The sequence below is a fragment of the Citrus sinensis genome, chromosome 4, assembly GCF_022201045.2.
Source record: "Citrus sinensis cultivar Valencia sweet orange chromosome 4, DVS_A1.0, whole genome shotgun sequence".
NCBI classification, from domain to species: domain Eukaryota; kingdom Viridiplantae; phylum Streptophyta; class Magnoliopsida; order Sapindales; family Rutaceae; genus Citrus; species Citrus sinensis.
The window spans coordinates 17,463,430-17,482,211 of NC_068559.1; the positions used below are offsets into that span (position 1 = coordinate 17,463,430).

The 18,782-nt window shown below is 35.6% G+C and overlaps 1 protein-coding gene and 1 non-coding gene across 3 annotated transcripts; one reads left to right on the forward strand and one right to left on the reverse strand.

Annotated features, from left to right (window-relative positions):
* Positions 1-1,628: 1,628 nt before the first annotated feature.
* LOC127901983 (small nucleolar RNA R71) lies at positions 1,629-1,732 on the reverse strand. The gene has a single exon (XR_008054388.1). It is a non-coding gene; the product is annotated as a small nucleolar RNA R71 (small nucleolar RNA).
* Positions 1,733-14,755: 13,023 nt separating this feature from the next.
* LOC102629776 (pentatricopeptide repeat-containing protein At5g61990, mitochondrial) lies at positions 14,756-18,782 on the forward strand. 2 transcript variants are annotated; one of them, XM_006485041.4, is made up of 2 exons: positions 14,756-17,599; positions 17,810-18,782. In XM_006485041.4, the coding sequence occupies exons 1-2, from the start codon at positions 14,890-14,892 to the stop codon at positions 17,980-17,982; spliced, it is 2,883 nt and encodes a 960-aa protein (XP_006485104.1). In that variant the 5' UTR covers positions 14,756-14,889; the 3' UTR covers positions 17,983-18,782. The 2 variants fall into 2 exon arrangements, with proteins under 2 accessions (XP_006485104.1, XP_052295545.1); XM_052439585.1 differs by having other exon boundaries at positions 14,758-18,782.

Sequence of the window (18,782 nt, forward strand, 5' to 3'; positions counted from 1 at the left end):
GAGCGTCTAAACTGTTTTTAATCCGATGGCCATGATTTACTCCATGTATCTATAAAAAGGGGGCCTCCCCCCCTAATTTGATATCTCTAAATCCATTTTTGGGATCCATTTTATGTAATTCCTTCTCCATCTTGTATTTTCTTCGTATTTTAATAAATTCCTATTTTGCCCCTAGTTCAATTATGAGTGGCTAATTTTCTTTCAAGCTTGGGTTGAAGGTGAAGTCTCAACATGTGTCATGGGCTTAATTTGGTAAATTTATTTTCTCTTCCCCTCTAGTTTTTGTGGATGTTTTGACTTCTCATCGACAAATAATAATAATCTTGTCTAGATACCGCCTTGGTTACACCGGCTCTCTAGTATAAGGTTATTATTATTTGGCACGATAAGCCCTTAGCACCATATTGATTAGAGCGTGGTTCATGAGGTGTGGATTCCCCTCTCATGATTTAATTGGCATTAATACGGATTATTTAGCCCATGATGCATGTTGATACGGATTCAGATACCCAAGTACGTCATTTCAATAGAATTATCTTCAATTTATTCTCGCCATTGCAATTTCAATTTTAGAATTTATTCTTGCCATTTTAATTTAAGTTTTAGCATATTCCAAACCATTTCCACCATAAATCCAACCACCCATTTACAAAATTAATTCTACACATAATTAAAATCCACCTCCTCGTGGGATCGACACTCGTCACCATTGATCTATACTACAATAGATTCGTGCGCTTGCGAGTACATTAAAATTTGCACAACAAGTTTTTGGCGCCGTTGCCGGAGAGGTAAGTAATTTTAATTCATAGAATTAATTTTTGTGAATAATTTCTTTTATTTGTTTTCTTGTATTTTTTTTTATTATTAAAAAAAAGAAAAAGAAAAAAAAGTGAATCTACATTTAAAGGTTAGTATTTCTTTTCTTTTTCTCTTCTTTAAAATTCTGTAATTTAATTTTCAATTTATTTTTCTTTGTAATTTTTTTATTTATCTTATTAATTTATTTTTAGTTAATTTATTTCACGTATTTATTTTTGTGTATTTTTATAGAAAGGTTTTAATAGCGCAATAAGGTTAGTATCGTAATTTCTCTCTCTTCTTTATTTTTATTTGTTTTGTTCCCATCTTTATTTTTATTTTATTTGTTTTGCATACATGGTCGTAGGTCATTATTACCTAATCTTGAACCTATAGACCTTGAATTAAAAAAAACACTTCGCACACACAAACAAATTAAAAATAAAATGGATTTACAACCACATGAGAGGCCATTTAAGGACTACTTCAGTCCTTTAGCTAATTTGAGCACATCATGCATAAGATACCCAAATGTAGCTGCTAGGAGCTTTGAACTAAAACCTAGTGTGCTAAATTGTCTCCCCACATTTTATGGCCTAGAAAATGAGGACCCATATAATCATCTGAATGATTTTCATGCTATTTGTCAAACGTTTAAATACGAGAATTTTTCAGACGATGATGTTAAACTTAGATTATTCCCATTTTCTTTAAAAGATAGAGCTCGTTCATGGTTAAATACTTTACCTGCTAATAGCATCACATCATGGGAACAAATGGTAACTAAATTTTTGAATAAATATTTCCCAGTGCATAAAACCAATGCTATTCGCAAGGAAATCTCGGAGTTTACCCAGAGAGAGGACGAGCAATTTTTCGAAACATGGGAGCGATTCAATGGGTTACTCTTGAAGTGTCCACATCATGGGTACGAAAAATGGCACCAATGCCAATACTTTTTGGAGGGATTATTGCCGAATGTGCAAGAATGGCTAATGGCAACAAGTGGAGGAGAGCTAATGTCAAAAAGTGCATCAGAGATTTGGGAATTCTTCCAGCAATAAGCGGATAATTCCCAACAACGGAGTCGATCACTCAGGAATACTAGAAGAATTAAGGGAGTAAATGAGGTTCACATTGGCGAGTCAAGTTCAGAAATTAAAGAAGTCAAAGCGATAATTGAAGGTCTCTCTCGACAAATAGCATCGTTATCGACTGCTAAATCAACAGAGCCACATGACCATGACTCATACTCAGATCAAGCCAATGCCATAAGTGTAATGAGAAAGCCATCAAATTACAACCCATACTCCAACACATATAACCCTGGATGAAGAGACCACCTCAATTTTTCATGGTCTCAAGGATTCCAACAGAATGGACCAGCAGCTCCAGCTCCACCAATTCCTCAAAATCCTCAAGCCTCTCAGCCACCATTTAGACCATACAATCAGAACCAGAACTACTCTCAGCCCAGACCATGGGAGGATGCATTCCAGAATTTCAAAAATGTTACTCACTCCACGATTGAGCAACAGAACCGCACCATTGATAGACTACGAAATGAGTTGAGAGCAGGCTTTAATTCACAAGCCCAATCAGTTTCAAGCCTCGAAAAGATGGTGGGACAACTTGCTTCTTCAGTTTAGACATTGGCAATGACTGTTGAGAAAGGCAAATTTCCAAGTCAACCAGTGCTTAATCCTAAAGGAGTACATGAAGCAAGTACCAGTTCACCACAGCAGCATGAAGAGGTCAAAGCAGTCATGACCTTGAGAAAAGGAAAAGAAGTCGACAACAAATTAGAGATGCCGGTGACAAAAGAAAATCAAATTGTACCTGTGAATGTTGAGGAATCATCACCGGAGGAGAAAGAAGAAACTAACCCACGGGAATATGTTCCCAAAGCTCCATTTCCTCAGAGGTTAGCTAAAGGAAAAAAGGGAAAATCCACAGGTGAGATTCTTGAAATCTTCAAACAGGTAAGTGTTAACATCCTTTTACTTGATGCTATTAAGCAAGTTCCATCTTATGCCAAGTTTCTTAAAGACCTTTGTACTAAAAAGAGAAACATGCATGTTCAAAAGAAGGTATTTTTAACAGAAAACGTTAGTTATATCCTCTAACATAAAATTCCTCTAAAATGCAAAGACCCAGACTCCCCCACTATCTCATGTAGCATGGGGAACCACACAATTGAGAATGCTTTATTGGATTTAGGAGCTAGTGTAAATCTGTTACCTTATTCAGTGTTTGTGAAACTTGGACTTGGAGAATTACACCCAACTCCAGTGGTGTTACAGCTTGCAGATCGGTCCACGAAAATACCTCGTGATATTGTGGAGGACGTGCTTATCCAGGTAGACAAGTTTTATTTTCCTGTTGATTTCATTGTAATTGACACTCAACCAATACAGGATTCAAGGAAGCACATCCCCATTATTCTAGGCCGACCTTTCTTGGCAACTGCGGATGCTCACATTCAATGCAGGACTGGAAATATGCAGTTGTCTTTCGGCAATATGACTATGGAGCTAAACATTTTCAACATTGCCAAACAACCTCACAATGCAGATGATGGAATTGTTGATGTGGATTTAATAGAAGCATTAGTTGATGACACTCTTGTTTCAAACCTTAGTGATGATTCTTTACAAACATGCTTAACTCACTTTGGTTTTGATTTTGATATTGACAGATCGGTCGAAGAGGTCAACGCCCTGCTTGACTCAGCACCATCTATGGACACTAATAAACGGAAGTCAAGAGTTGAGCAACTAGCACCATCAGAGAAGAAACCCATCCTATCATCAGAATCACCACCGAAACTCGAGCTCAAACCATTGCCCAACACATTGGAATATGCATTTTTGGGAGAAGAAAGTACTCTACCGGTAATCATCTCATCATCCCTAAATGATGAACAAAAAGGTAAGTTGTTGGATGTTTTAAAAGAGCACAAAGGAGCATTAGGATGGACCATAGCAGACATAAAAGGTATAAACCCAGTAGACTGCATACATTACATTCACCTTGATGAAAATGCTAAATCTACTAGGGAAATGCAACGTCGGTTAAATCCTAACATGAAAGAAGTTGTTAGAACTGAAGTCCTTAAGCTATTAGACGCATGTATCATTTACCCCATTTCTGATAGTTCATTGGTCAGTCCTGTGCAAGTTGTCCCCAAAAAGTCAGGAGTCACAGTAGTTACGAATGCTGATAATGAATTGATACCCACTGGAGTAACTACAGGATGGCGTGTATGTATTGATTATAGGAAGTTGAATTCTGTCACACGTAAAGACCATTTTCCTTTACCATTTATTGATCAAATGCTTGATAGATTAGCAGGCCATGAATTTTATTGCTTTCTAGATGGCTACTCAGGATATAATCAGATTCCCATAGCACCAAAAGATCAAGAGAAAACTACTTTCACTTGTCCTTTTGGCACATTTGCATATAGGAGAATGCCATTTGGATTATGTAATGCACCTGCTACATTTCAACGATGCATGCTAAGCATTTTTTCTGATATGGTTGAACGATTTCTTGAAGTCTTTATGGATGACTTTTCTGTCTTTGGTGACTCGTTTAATCAATGTTTACATCATTTAACACTAGTTTTGCAGAGATGTATCGAGAAGAACTTGGTCTTAAATTAGGAGAAATGTCATTTTATGGTAAAACAAGGTATTGTTCTCGGTCACATCATTTCGAGCAAAGGTATTGAGGTTGACAAAGCCAAGGTGGATCTCATTTCTAATCTTCCTTCACCCAAAACAGTCAGAGAAGTAAGATCTTTCCTTGGGCATGCTGGTTTTTATAGACGTTTCATTAAAGATTTTAGCAAAGTTTCTAGACCCTTATGCAATCTACTTGCTAAGGATGTACCTTTTGTCTTTGATGATTCATGTCTTGTTGCGTTTGAAAAATTAAAACATTTGTTGACATCATCACACATCATTCAGGCCCCAAACTGGAGCTTACCATTTGAGCTAATGTGTGATGCATCTGACTATGCAGTAAGAGCAGTATTAGGACAAAGAGTTGATCGAATTCCGCATGTTATTTACTATGCTAGTATGACATTGAATGATGCACAGTTGAACTATTCAACTACTGAAAAAGAAATGCTAGCAGTAGTGTTTGCATTGGAGAAATTTCGATCTTATCTCATTGGTTGTAAAATAATTATATTCACAGATCATGCTGCTCTTAAATATCTTCTCACAAAGAAAGATGCAAAAGCTAGACTAATTCGTTGGGTGTTACTTTTACAGGAATTTGACTTGGAATTCAAAGATAAGAAAGGGACAGAAAATGTTGTGGCGGACCATCTCTCTCGTCTCCATTTTGACACAATTATAGAACCATTACCATTAAATGATTCATTTCCAGATGAACAATTAATGAGTGTGGAAGTATTACCTTGGTATGCTGATATAGTTAATTATCTTGTTACAGGTAAACTTCCAGAGCATTGGACCAAGCAAGATAAGGCTAAATTCTTTGCAGAGATAAAGAATTTCTTTTGGGATGACCCTTATTTGTTCAAGTATTGTGCAGACCAAATTGTTAGACGATGTGTCCCAGAAAATGAAATTAAGAATATTCTTTCATTCTGCCATGAACAAGCTTGTGGAGGCCATTTCAGTGCTAAGAAAACAGCGACTAAAGTTTTACAATGTGGTTTCTATTGGCCATCTATATTTCGAGACGCTTACACTTTCTGTTCTTCGTGTGATAGGTGTCAACGAATGGGGAGCATTACGCGAAGGAATATGATGCCACTAAATCCAATTTTAGTGGTTGAGATTTTTGATGTATGGGGTATAGACTTCATGGGACCCTTTCCCCCGTCTTTTGGCCATCAATACATATTGGTTGCTGTTGACTACGTATCAAAATGGGTAGAAGCAATTCCATGTAGGACCAATGATCACAAGGTGGTGATAGCATTTTTGAAAAGCAACATTGTTTCACGCTTTGGATTCCCTCGAGCAATAATTAGTGATGGTAGTGCCCACTTTTGTAACAAAGCATTCAAAGCTCTTTTGACAAAGTATTCAATCACACACAAAGTGGCAACCCCTTATCATCCGCAAACTAGTGGCCAAGTTGAGATATCCAATCGAGAAATAAAGCACATATTAGAAAAAACGGTGAGGCCAGACAGGAAAGATTGGTCATTAAGACTTGATGATGCCTTATGGGCATATAGAACGGCTTTCAAGACCCCGATTGGGATGTCACCCTACAGGCTAGTGTATGGAAAAGCTTGCCACCTACCTGTGGAACTCGAGCATCGTGCGTATTGGGCCATCAAGAAATTCAATTTTGACATGCAGCAAGCCAGCTCAGAAAGAAGATTACAGCTGGCAGAACTTGAAGAAATTCGTAATGATGCATACGAAAATGCCAAGATTTACAAGCAATGAATGAAAGTCTTCCATGATAAGCAAATTATGAGAAAATCGTTCACTCCGGGTCAGAAAGTGCTTTTATTCAATTCTCGCTTGCACCTATTCCCAGGTAAGTTACGCTCTCGTTGGTCTGGCCCATTTATTGTTCATACTGTTTTTCCACATGGGGCAATTGAAATTAAAGACCCAAAGAACGGTGTCACGTTTAAAGTTAATGGTCAAAGATTAAAGCCATATCTAGAGTACCAACCACATGAAGAAGACACCGAAATAAATTTGAGTGACCCACCAAATTTGAATTGATTTTTTTTATTTTCGTTGATTTGATTTTTCTTTCTTTCTTTTTATTATTATTCTTTTGCTAATTGAAATTGTTTTTGCATAAGTGTGTTTATTTTACCATTAAGTTTTCTCTTATCATTTTTAATCATGAGTCTCATACTTAGACTGTTCCTCCTGAACATTCTTAAACCACTTCAACGTGTCAAAACTCATCTCAAAAGGCAGATTCAATTTTGTAAAACACAACGCATTTGGGCTCTACAACCACCATAGTTAGTAGCCTATGTTGAGGGTTTAGAACGCCAACTCAGAGACATTGAGAGAAGTGTTTACGACATCCAGTTAGAGCTTGAGGTAAATTCAATAAGAGGATGATTTTAATTTTCTTTGTGTGTTTTAATTTATTTTTTTATTTGTGTGCTTTAGTTTGTTACCCTGGTGAAGTGGCGGATAACGGTACTCCGTGACAATCAAGTCGGTTACTTCAGTTTCCCATAATAACTGATATTCTGAGGCGAAGGTATGGACAGAAACGAGATTCTAGCGAAACTTCACAAGCAATTCCCTTCACTTCCTCAGAATGCCCTCCTTACGATCTATAAAGCTCGGTCCGAACGCATGCGATTACTCATGAGGAATAACATACCTGCTGACATCCGTTGGTTAATCGAGGCTAAAGTACGATCGGCAGGTGAGTTACCTCCAAAATTTATTGCATACATGCCTGGTTGTGGTAAAGAAAATTATGCAAGAAAACGACGAGCTCGAAGAATTTCTGTTGCTTGTCATAAGTGTGCCAGAATGAGTTGCAATAAAAACCCATGTTCTTTAGGAATGATGTCTGATAACAGGGAAGATAAGATTCAATTCATTAGGGATGGCTTGAATAAGGAGTCATTGGATGATATCCTTTTGTCTCTTGAAACGCATCCCAGTGGATATGTGCAAGGAGCGATTCTCCAGTTATGGCCATTATTCCAGAAAGAGCATGTACGATATATTCTCGGGAATCTAACTATAAACGACCCTGTTTGCCAGTTTATAAGAAAACTGGATAGGAAGCCTATCCTCGACCCATAGAGGGCGTTCAAGCCGTTTCTGGACGTAAAACCAGAGGAAGATGTGAGCCACAGTTGTTATTTTATTTCACTATTGTCTTATTGTTTGCATTATTGTCTTTAATAATTTTATTACTGTTTGCTTTTTCCTTATTACTGTTTGCTTTTCCCTTTTTACTGTTTCTTTTTGACTCGCGAGCCACGTGCTTTACGCGTTATTTGACATTGACATGTGACCTCATACACAACTATGACCCACTATCACCAAGACTCTTAAATGTGATTTTCTTTGTCAAGCACTCACAAATTATTTTTGCGAAGTATCACAATGGCAGCTACTCCCAATAGACAATTCAAGAACATTTGTGTGCTTTCTGGATTTACATATGGCAAACATAAAGAGTTCGTTGAGGCAGCCATAGATCTTGGTCGAAGCATAGCAGCGAGAAAATTACACTTGGTGTATGGAGGAGGTAATCGAGGGTTATCAAAAATGGTCTCAGAAGCAGCTTTTATCAGAGGAAGTCAAGTGTTAGGCATCATCCCAAGAGTCATAAAACCATTAGGCAGTTCGTCTGACTCATCAACTGGAGAAGAGTTAGTCGTCTCAGGTATGCAGGAAAGAATAACTGAAATGCTTAATCATGCTGATGCTTTTATTTTCCTTCCAGGAGATCTTGCAACACTAGAGGCACTTATCACGCTAGCATCTTGGGTCCATCTCCACATCCACCAGAAACCCATCGGTTTGTTAAATGTAAATAACTTTTATGATGGCTTTATCGCATTTCTTAACCATGCAATAAAAAATTATTTCATTCCCGCTAATGTGAAAAAACTCTTTATTTGTGCTCACACTGCTAATGAGCTACTTGATCTGTTACAAGCTTATAGATCGGAGCCAGACCCCTGGACCTTTGTGTTGGAGCGTCCAAATAATGATGGTAACAGTAGCAGCAGTAAGAAGTACAAATTAGATTTAACTCTCCGCCTGTAAATATTTTCTTCTGTGTTGCACCACCCAGGTGATGCCTTCTAAACTCTACTTCTTTCCTTTCAAACATTTAGGACAATGTTTCGTTCTGGTTAGGGGGAGAGAATAGTCGACAATTGTGGAATCTTGGTTAGGTTTTTACTGATTTTTTGTTGTAGAAACTAACTGTTGCTAACTTTTTGTGTTGAAGATGGCTGAATATGGAGTGTAGTTACTCTAGAAACGCATCTTCATCGTTTGAAAAAAAAATCAAAAAAAAAATTTGCACATTTTCTTTTTCTTTATTAAGTTTTGATGTTTATTTTTCTTCTTATTAATTTCTCCTCTATGAATATATATTTTCCAACTTTTGAGTCGAAGATGGCTGAATATGGAGTGTTGTGCCTCTAGAAACGCATCTTCTTAGTAAAAAAAAAAAACCATTTTCTTTTTCTATCATTTTAAGTGTACTTTTTCTAATTAGTTTTTTTTTTTTTGCATCATTTTCACATTTCTGCATGCATATTTTCCTTTCATGTTTAGAATAGGTTGGGGGGTAGAATGTTGTTTAAAAAAAAAATTGTGTGATTTGTTTTAACATTGGGTGACATGATTAATTTAAATTTTAGTATTTGTATTATCTTTGGTCTTAAGTGATGTTACATTATGTTTGCTACTCTACATGTTGATGTCGGAGACATATATGAGTTGCTTGAAGGAATGAACATGTCATAATAAATACCAAGTGAGTTTTTGAGCCTATCATTTTTCTTGGAGAGTAACCCTTTTGCCCATTTTTTATACAGCTTAACAGTTTATTATTGTATACACGATCTCTAGATTTTTTTTGAGTTAACCCTTAATAAAAAAAAGAAAAAAAAAGTGTGTTGCTATATTTGGAGGCCCATCTAACTAGTAGATATGGAAGATTATTTAGAGCCCTAAAAGACGATGGAAAGGCCATCTTTGATCCGTTTGAGTCTTTCTAGCCATCCCTTTTATCAAATATCCATAGTTAACCTTTTTGAGCCTTTAAAAAAAAAAAAAAACTTTTTTCTTTGTCAACTTATCATCTTGACCCACTCCGATTTGGAGTATTACCCAATGTCTTATAAGTTCCATCACCTATTTATGTTTGAGAAAATGTAAATAATTATGTTGTTCAGTAAAGTTATGCAAAAAAAAAAAACAAACAAAACAAAAGTTTTTGTTTCAAAAGAAAAAAAATAAAAATAATAGGTGAAATCCACCTTGCAACTTCCAAAAAAAAAAAAATTCTCTGCATTTTTCTCAAACATACACTTTGTTTTCCTTATTTTCCTTCTTTGTTAGCCATGTCCCTAGCCTACGTTACGTCCTAATAAAAGTCCTTCTTGATTTTAGGGAACTATAGTTTGAAGTAGAAGCTAGTTATATGGGCTAAAAAGATGTAGTGATGCATAATAAAAAAAAAAGATAAATAAATTGGGTTGACTAGCATTTTTGTTTGACTTGAGATCGTATTATTTCTAAGCTGAGGGCATATTTATTTCATCTTGGTGAGAGCATGTGATATCACTTCTTTATTATTTTCTCTCTCAATTACCATTCATTGGAGTGATTATTTTTATTGGTTTTAATTTCTTTGTGAGAGTGTCACTACTTCCAGTGAGATTTTGGGGTTTGACATGTCATTCTTGAAAGTAGCTATGACAAAGTCTACTGGGCTGATTCATGTGGATGGTTGATGTGGGTGTGATGTTGCTTTAGACTGGAGATAATGCTTATACTTTTATTTGATTGCTATCATTAATCTGACGGAATAAATACGAGTGTTTCTATTAAAAAAAAACAATATTTTGAATTTGAATTTTGTTTTCGCTTTATTTGCTAGGGACTAACAATAAGCTGGTTGGGGGGTGTGTTGAGTGTTAGAAAATGCATATTTATAAAGGAGAAAACCGTCATTTTACATTTCAAGTCTTACTAACAACCCTTACTTTTATGTATTTAATCTTCTTGTGATTTAATTACATGTGTTTTATTTTAATTAAGTATTTTATGTATTTTAGGGGCATTATAGTCATTTCACAATAAAGGAGAGATCAGACGGCAAAACGGACATCACTTTTGAACTCAGGACAGTCGAAAACCTTAGGAGGAGCATAAAAGGAAAAATGGCACTATTCATATGTACGGTACTATTCACGTGTACGGTACTAACTACGTTACTGTTCACAATACTGTTCACATAGACGGATCGATGACGTGGCATTGACCGATGATGTGGCATTGACTGATAAGGTGTCACGATCCTGTTGGGCTAAAATTCTTATGTATTGTTGATGGTGACGTGGCAGCATATCAGTGGATGAAAAATCTCGCGTACGGTACATGCATCACACAGGATTATTTTCAACCAAACCGCGTTACTGTTCATACGAGTCAAACCGTGTTACTGTTCATCCGCGTGGTCAAACCGTGGACTGTTGACTGATGACGTGGCGCAATCCTGAGCGTCCAAACTGTTTTTAATCCGATGGCCATGATTTACTCTATGTATCTATAAAAAGGGGGCCTCCCCCCCTAATTTGATATCTCTGAATCCATTTTTGGGATTCATTTTATGTAATTCCTTCTCCATCTTGTATTTTCTTCGTATTTTAATAAATTCCTATTTTGCCCCTAGTTCAATTATGAGTGGCTAATTTTCTTTCAAGCTTGGGTTGAAGGTGAAGTCTCAACATGTGTCATGGGCTTAATTTGGTAAATTTATTTTCTCTTCCTCTCTAGTTTTTGTGGATGTTTTGACTTCTCGTCGACAAATAATAATAATCTTGTCTAGATACCGCCTTGGTTACACCGGCTCTCTAGTATAAGGTTATTATTATTTGGCATGATAAGCCCTTAGCACCATATTGATTAGAGCGTGGTTCATGAGATGTGGATTCCCCCCTCATGATTTAATTGGCATTAATACGGATTATTTAGCCCATGATGCATGTTGATACGGATCCAGATACCCAAGTACGTCATTTCAATAGAATTATCTTCAATTTATTCTCGCCATTACAATTCCAATTTTAGAATTTATTCTCGCCATTTTAATTTAAGTTTTAGCATATTCCAAACCATTGCCACCATAAATCCAACCACCCATTTACAAAATTAATTCTACACATAATTAAAATCCACCTCCTCGTGGGATCGACACTCGTCACCATTGATTTATACTATAATAGATTCGTGCGCTTGCGAGTACATTAAAATTTGCACAACAGGATCCAGATACTTAAGTACGTCATTTCAATAGATTTCGCTTCAATTTATTCTCGTCATTGCAATTCCAATTTTAGAATTTATTATCGCCATTTCAATTCCAATTTTAGGATAATTTAAATCACTTCCACCACAATTCCAACCACCCATTTACAAAATTAATTCTACATATAACTAAAATCCACCTCCTCGTGGGATCGACGCTCGTCACCATTAGTCTATACTACAATAGATTCGTGCGCTTGCGAGTACATTAAAATTTGCACAACATTGTGTCTTAATGTTTCTACTGTTGCAAAATCAAGTGTTCTAATTTTATGAGTTATATTAAATATTTTATGGATTTTCTAATTCAACGATCTCTGTCTTTATCATTACTGGACAATTTTGATACTTGCATGTAAAATTCTTTTTGCAATATGTTTATGATTTTATTCATTTTTTGAATTTTTATATGAAATGCTACACATGTTTGTAGTTTCTTTTTTAATTTTTACAATTTTCCGACATATGATTACCTTGGTAAAATTCAGCTTGTATAGGATGGTCAGGTTTAGACTAATTTTGATGGTTTAGTGCTTATGAGTTGGCTTGATTATGTTGGATTTATATCAAGGTCAGAATGAGCCAAAATAATTATAAGAATGTGTCTTGATCTTTTAGGGCGAGTGTGAGCTCGTGGTTGAGGTTACCGTTCTTTTTATTGCTGAGAATTGAAGTAGATTCATGCATGGTATATGTATTTCACTATTAAATTACTTTTAATTCTTGGTATGTATTATGTTGAATGAAAAGTTTATGAAACTGATTTGTTTAGCCTATTACAATAATTTGTTAATTAAAGTCATTCTTTAAAATTATTTATAACATAATTTTATTTATGAAAAACTTGTTTTATAAATTGTCTTAAAAATAAAGACTTTTATTAAATTGTTTTAAGTCAAATATTTTGAAATAATTATCAATTATTTAAATGTAATTTACAGAAGCTTACAAATGATTAAAAGTTTAAGGATGGTTTTAAATGAGTTGGCTCATTATATGTAGTGATGTTATGTTACGGAAGGCTAGCCGGATTTTTTGCGCATATGATGTTAATGTTAATGATTCTCGCGGGGTATAATGCCCTGAATGATGATATATGGCTGGGTCATTGGGTCTACAGGTGATATTATGTGGCATAAGCTAAATTAAGTTTTATGTGTTTAAAATGGTATTGTTATGTTTAAAGGATTTAAATAACTTTATGATGTTTTGATATATTTTTGCTAAATGATGATTTACAAAGGTAATTTCCCTTATTATTATGCTTATCTAAGAAATTTTAATCAATTATATTTTAATGATTTTTAGCATTGTACATGAATTTACTTACCGAGCTGACGACTCACCCCTCGCTACCACATTTTTGCAGATAGAGTTAGATAATATGAGCTCATGATCTTAGGAGGAAGAATACGAGCTCGATTTGTTTTGGAGATTAATGTTATGTTAATAATCTATAATTATTTTAGCTTCCTTTGGGATGATATTTATTTGAAATTTTGTTATTTCATTACTTATTATCTTTTGGAGGTTTAGAACATTATTGTTGGATATTATTTTAATGATTTTAGAAATGAGAATGATGAAATATAGTTTCACTTTAATTTCAACTTCGTACCTTATTAGTGGAATTGGGGTGTTTCATTAATCGTTAGCAAATTTTTATAATCAACAATGAGCTAAAGAAAATAAATATTTCAAAATAAAATAATAAGTAAAGAAAACAAAGCAAATAAAACTTAGAGATTTATTTTTTTTAATACTAGAATCTTTGGTTCAAGCAACCTCTTAATTAGTTAACACTTAAGTCAGAGCTTGGTATTATAATTTTAGATTTTTTGAATTATTATTGATTTATGAATTAGAATTTTTTTTTCTATATTTATTATTTTCAAATTTAAATTTTTTAAAATAAAGGGTTGGACTTATCCCAGATTTTTTTTTTGATAAGCCCTTTTCTAGACTCTCATGTGGAAGGTTAGACAAAAAAAACCATGGGCCTTGGTCAGGCTGGCTTGAGTTTTTCTACCCACCCTATTAATAAACATGAATCAGACTTAGGACACGAATGTAAACCTAATAATGCATCATATCAATTCATGAGATAAGGATCTTCTCATGACCTAATTATATTTGAGATTTAAGGTTTTTTTTTTTTTTACACATATTCACTTTTGGTTATTAATGATCAAGATTTACTTAACTATTATATTCTCATTTATTAACTACCAATCATGTAAACATATTTGCTCAAATAAAAAGACCAGATCATGAGAGAATCTTGATCCCAATTAGCAACCATAATTGCTAATCCTTTAATTTTGACCTGAATTTTTGACACCCCACTACAATCCTTACAAAACCCCTCTCCTATTCCAATTACATTAAAGAATAAAATAAATGTAATTTAAGGATTCTCACTCTAACCCTTTACAATTTACACCTACACAACTAGGCCAAAGGTTTTCTTTCTTTCTTTCTTTCTTTTTTTCAACTTTTTTTTCCTCACAAAGACCCTGTATTCTAAACTTATTAGCTTATTTAAAAAATTACATAATAATTATTTGAGTCTACTCTTAATGCTATTTATTTCATTCATATGTATGATTTGCTATTTATTTCATTCATATGTATGATTTTTTAATGAGTTAAATATATATAATTATTGGGTTTTTTTTTTCTGTTTTGAATGAACTCTAATTGAAATGAGTGGAAGAATCTGAATTTTTATTTTTAATCAGAAAGAAACTGAAAAATTAGAAAAGGATATTTTGGGGTTTGACTGAAAGGTGCTTCAAAAGAAAATAACAGGGGTGGTAATAGTCTTAGTCTTCAAGTCTACAAAAGCCCGTAGCGATTCAGGCCTAGTAAAGCCCACCACAATAACAAACATCAAACGACGCCGTTGAGGTCGTCTGCGACCTTGCAAAGTGCAGTGGCAGTGCATGAACACTTGAGCACCCAGAAAGTGAGAAAAAACTGAAGCACTTTTTCATTTTATTTAAATCTCACGGTAACAATACCGTTCAATTAACAAGAAATAATGAGATTAATCACACACAAAACCCGCCATTCTTTTATCAGAACGAGGACAAAAATCTCTCGTCTCAAATCGATGCAATTTAGCACCTCTCAAACCTCCCTACACAGCAATGAAGAAGCAGCCAAAGAAATCACCAATTTTCTCAACGAGAACCACTGGGAATCTCTCATTGAATCATCAAAACTGCGCAACAAGCTGAACCCAGATGTGGTTCAATCAGTTCTTCAACATAGCCATGTAAATGATCCCAAACGCCTCTTGGGATTCTTCAACTGGACCAGTACTCAACTGGGTATCCCCCCAAATTTGCATTCTTTTTCTTATTTAGCAATGATGTTGTGTAATTCAAGGCTTTTTGGTGCTGCCTCCGGTGTGATAGATAGAATGATTGCTACTAGGAGATCCAGTTATCAGATTTTGGAGTCCTTTCTCATGTGTTATAGGGAACGTAATGTTAGTGGTGGTGTTGTTTTTGAAATGCTGATTGATGGTTATAGAAAGATTGGATTTTTAGATGATGCTGCTATTGTGTTTTTTGGTGTTGTTAAAGATGGTGGGTCAGTGCCTGGCTTGTTGTGTTGTAATTCTATCTTGAACGATTTGTTGAGGGCTAATAAACTGAAGTTGTTTTGGAAGGTGTATGATGTGATGCTAGAGGCTAAGGTGACTCCTGATGTATATACTTATACTAGTTTGATTAATGCTCATTTTAGGGCTGGCAATGTCAAGGCGGCTCAAAGGGTTCTTTTTGAAATGGAGGAGAAGGGCTGTTGTCCTAGTTTGGTTACGTATAATGTGGTCATTGGGGGATTATGTAGAGTTGGGGCTATTGATGAAGCTTTTGAGCTAAAGGAGTCTATGATTCATAAGGGACTGGTTCCGGATTGCTTTACTTACAGTTTAATGGTTGACGGGTTTTGTAAAAACAAGAGATTGGAAGATGCAAAATTATTGTTGAAAAAGATGTATGATTTGAAGTTAAATCCAAATGAGGTGGTGTATACTACTTTGATTAATGGGTTCATGAAGCAAGGCAATTTGCAAGAGGCTTTTAGACTCAAGAATGAGATGGTTACTTTTGGCATTAAATTAAATCTTTTCACTTACAATGCCCTTATTGGTGGGATTTGTAAGGCTGGAGAGATTGAAAAAGCAAAAGGTCTAATGACTGAGATGCTTAGATTGGGCATAAATCCTGATACACAAACTTATAATTCTTTGATTGAAGGGTGCTATCGAGAGAATAACATGGCTAAAGCTTATGAACTACTTGTTGACATGAAGAAAAGGAACTTGTCACCGACTGCATATACCTGTAATGTGATAATTAATGGCCTATGTCGTTGTAGTGATCTGGAAGGGGCTTGTAGAGTTTTTGAGGAGATGATTGCCTGTGGTTTGAAACCAAATAATTTCGTCTACACAACCCTTGTCCAAGCTCATCTTCGACAAAATAGATTTGAAGAAGCAATTAATATTTTAAAGGGAATGACAGGTAAAGGTGTTTTGCCAGATGTGTTCTGCTACAATTCTCTTATATCTGGCCTTTGCAAGGCCAAAAAGATGGAAGATGCCAGGAATTGCTTAGTTGAAATGACTGTGAATGGATTAAAGCCTAATTTGTATACCTATGGCGCTTTCATTCGTGAATATACAAAGACAGGCAACATGCAGGCTGCAGACAGATATTTCCAAGAGATGCTTAATTGTGGTATAGCTCCAAATGATATCATTTATACGACCCTAATTGATGGACACTGCAAAGAGGGTAATGTAAAGGAAGCCTTTTCAACATTTAGATGTATGCTTGGACGAGGAATACTCCCAGATTTGAAGACTTATAGTGTCTTGATTCATGGTCTCTCAAGGTGTGGAAAAATTCATGAAGCGTTGGAGGTATTCTCTGAGCTCCAAGACAAAGGTTTGGTGCCTGATGTCATTACTTATAGTTCTCTTATTTCTGGTTTTTGTAAGCAAGGTTTTATAAAGGAGGCTTTCCAACTTCATGAAAAGATGTGTGAGAGCGGTATTACTCCAAATATTGTTACTTATAATGCCTTGATCGATGGCTTGTGCAAGTCAGGTGAGCTTGAGAGAGCTCGGGAGCTATTTGATGGAATCTTTGCAAAGGGTTTGACTCCTACGGTAGTGACTTATACTACAATTATTGATGGATACTGCAAATCTGGAAATTTAACTGAGGCATTTCAGTTAGTGAATGAGATGCCATCTAGGGGAGTTACACCTGATAATTTCGTTTACTGTACCCTTGTTGATGGATGCTGCAGAGATGGAAATATGGAGAAGGCTCTATCCTTGTTTTTGGAAATGGTGCAGAAGGGCTTAGCTTCGACTTCTTCTTTCAATGCTTTGCTTAATGGCTTATGTAAGTCACAGAAAATATTTGAAGCTAACAAGCTGTTGGAAGACATGGCTGATAAGCACATCACACCAAATCATGTGACTTACACAATTCTGATTGATTATCACTGCAAGGCAGGAACCATGAAGGATGCAGAACACCTCTTAGTCGAGATGCAAAAAAGGGTTTTAAAACCGAATTTTAGAACGTATACTTCACTTTTACATGGTTATGCTGGGATAGGAAAAAGATCTGAGATGTTTGCACTTTTCGATGAGATGGTGGAAAGAGGGGTTGAGCCTGATGGAGTAATCTACAGCATGATGGTTGATGCTTACTTGAAAGAAGGTAATATGATGAAAACTATTAAGCTAGTAGATGAAATGTTTCTCAGGGGTCTGGTTTTAAACCAAAATGTGTACACTTCACTTGCAAATTCCCTATGCAAAGAGGAAGAATTTTATAAAGTGTTGAAGTTACTTGATGAAATGGGAGACAAAGAAATTAAGCTCAGTCATGCTACATGTTGCATTCTAATCTCTAGTGTTTATGAAGCAGGAAATATCGATAAAGCAACTAGATTTCTGGAGAGTATGATTAAGTTTGGATGGGTGGCAGACTCCACTGTTATGATGGATTTAGTTAAACAAGACCAAAATGATGCAAACTCTGAGAACGCTAGTAATTCCTGGAAGGAAGCAGCAGCAATAGGAATCTCTGATCAGGTGTAATCCAACCTGCTGGAAGAGAGAGCTATTATTTCCACCTGTCCTAACATTTTCTTTACTTTGTCAAATGGAATACAGTTGCTGACTCTATCAAGTACTGCAAACTCTCTATATTGGCCTTTGGTTTAGCAAAATGTGGTGGCAATCAATTATGAATCAAGTACATTGGGCAGTACTCACTGCTCGATGACTCTTCCTTGGGCAGTTCCGGTCAAAGGGTGAGTAAGCTACGTTGTCTGGCTTTGTCACTGGTTGCCCTTCCTTATCTGTGTTGCACCAAGTTCAAGGAGGAAGTTTGGCCTGTGGCTTTTCCAGGATCTTTCTTTTCTAGTGATTCCAGCTCCCATGCCAAAGATTCAATGCCCAAAACTGCCCTCTGAAGCCCTTCTGGCCAGGATATTCTGAATCCAACTGTTTAATGCCTTGTCAGATTTTTATTCTGGACAACAGAGTGAAAAGTTTCAATCAGAAGCTCATGCTTTTCACTCAGAAGTTCGTGAAAAGCTTCATTAAGAAGTTCATTGATTAATTGCCAAGGAAGCTCGCTCTAAACTAATCAAGGCCGATATTTCTTATAGGAACTAGGCACTTTTCCTTTTGTGTTGAAAATACTCTATGCCGTTATGTCCAGATCTTTACCCTTACTACATTTTCCTTTTCTTGGATGTTCAGTTTAAAGAAATCTTATGTTCTTTCTCAAATAATACTGCAGGGAACCACATTAGTAATTTTGTGGGTTGACTGCATCTTCCCGGACTATATTTTAAAGATTATTAGTTATTGAAGTAATCGTTAATCTATCA

What these genes read in the sequence shown, in the direction of transcription:
- LOC102629776 (XM_052439585.1), top strand. Translation starts at nt 14,890, where the DNA reads ATGAGATTAATCACACACAAAACCCGCCATTCTTTTATCAGAACGAGG.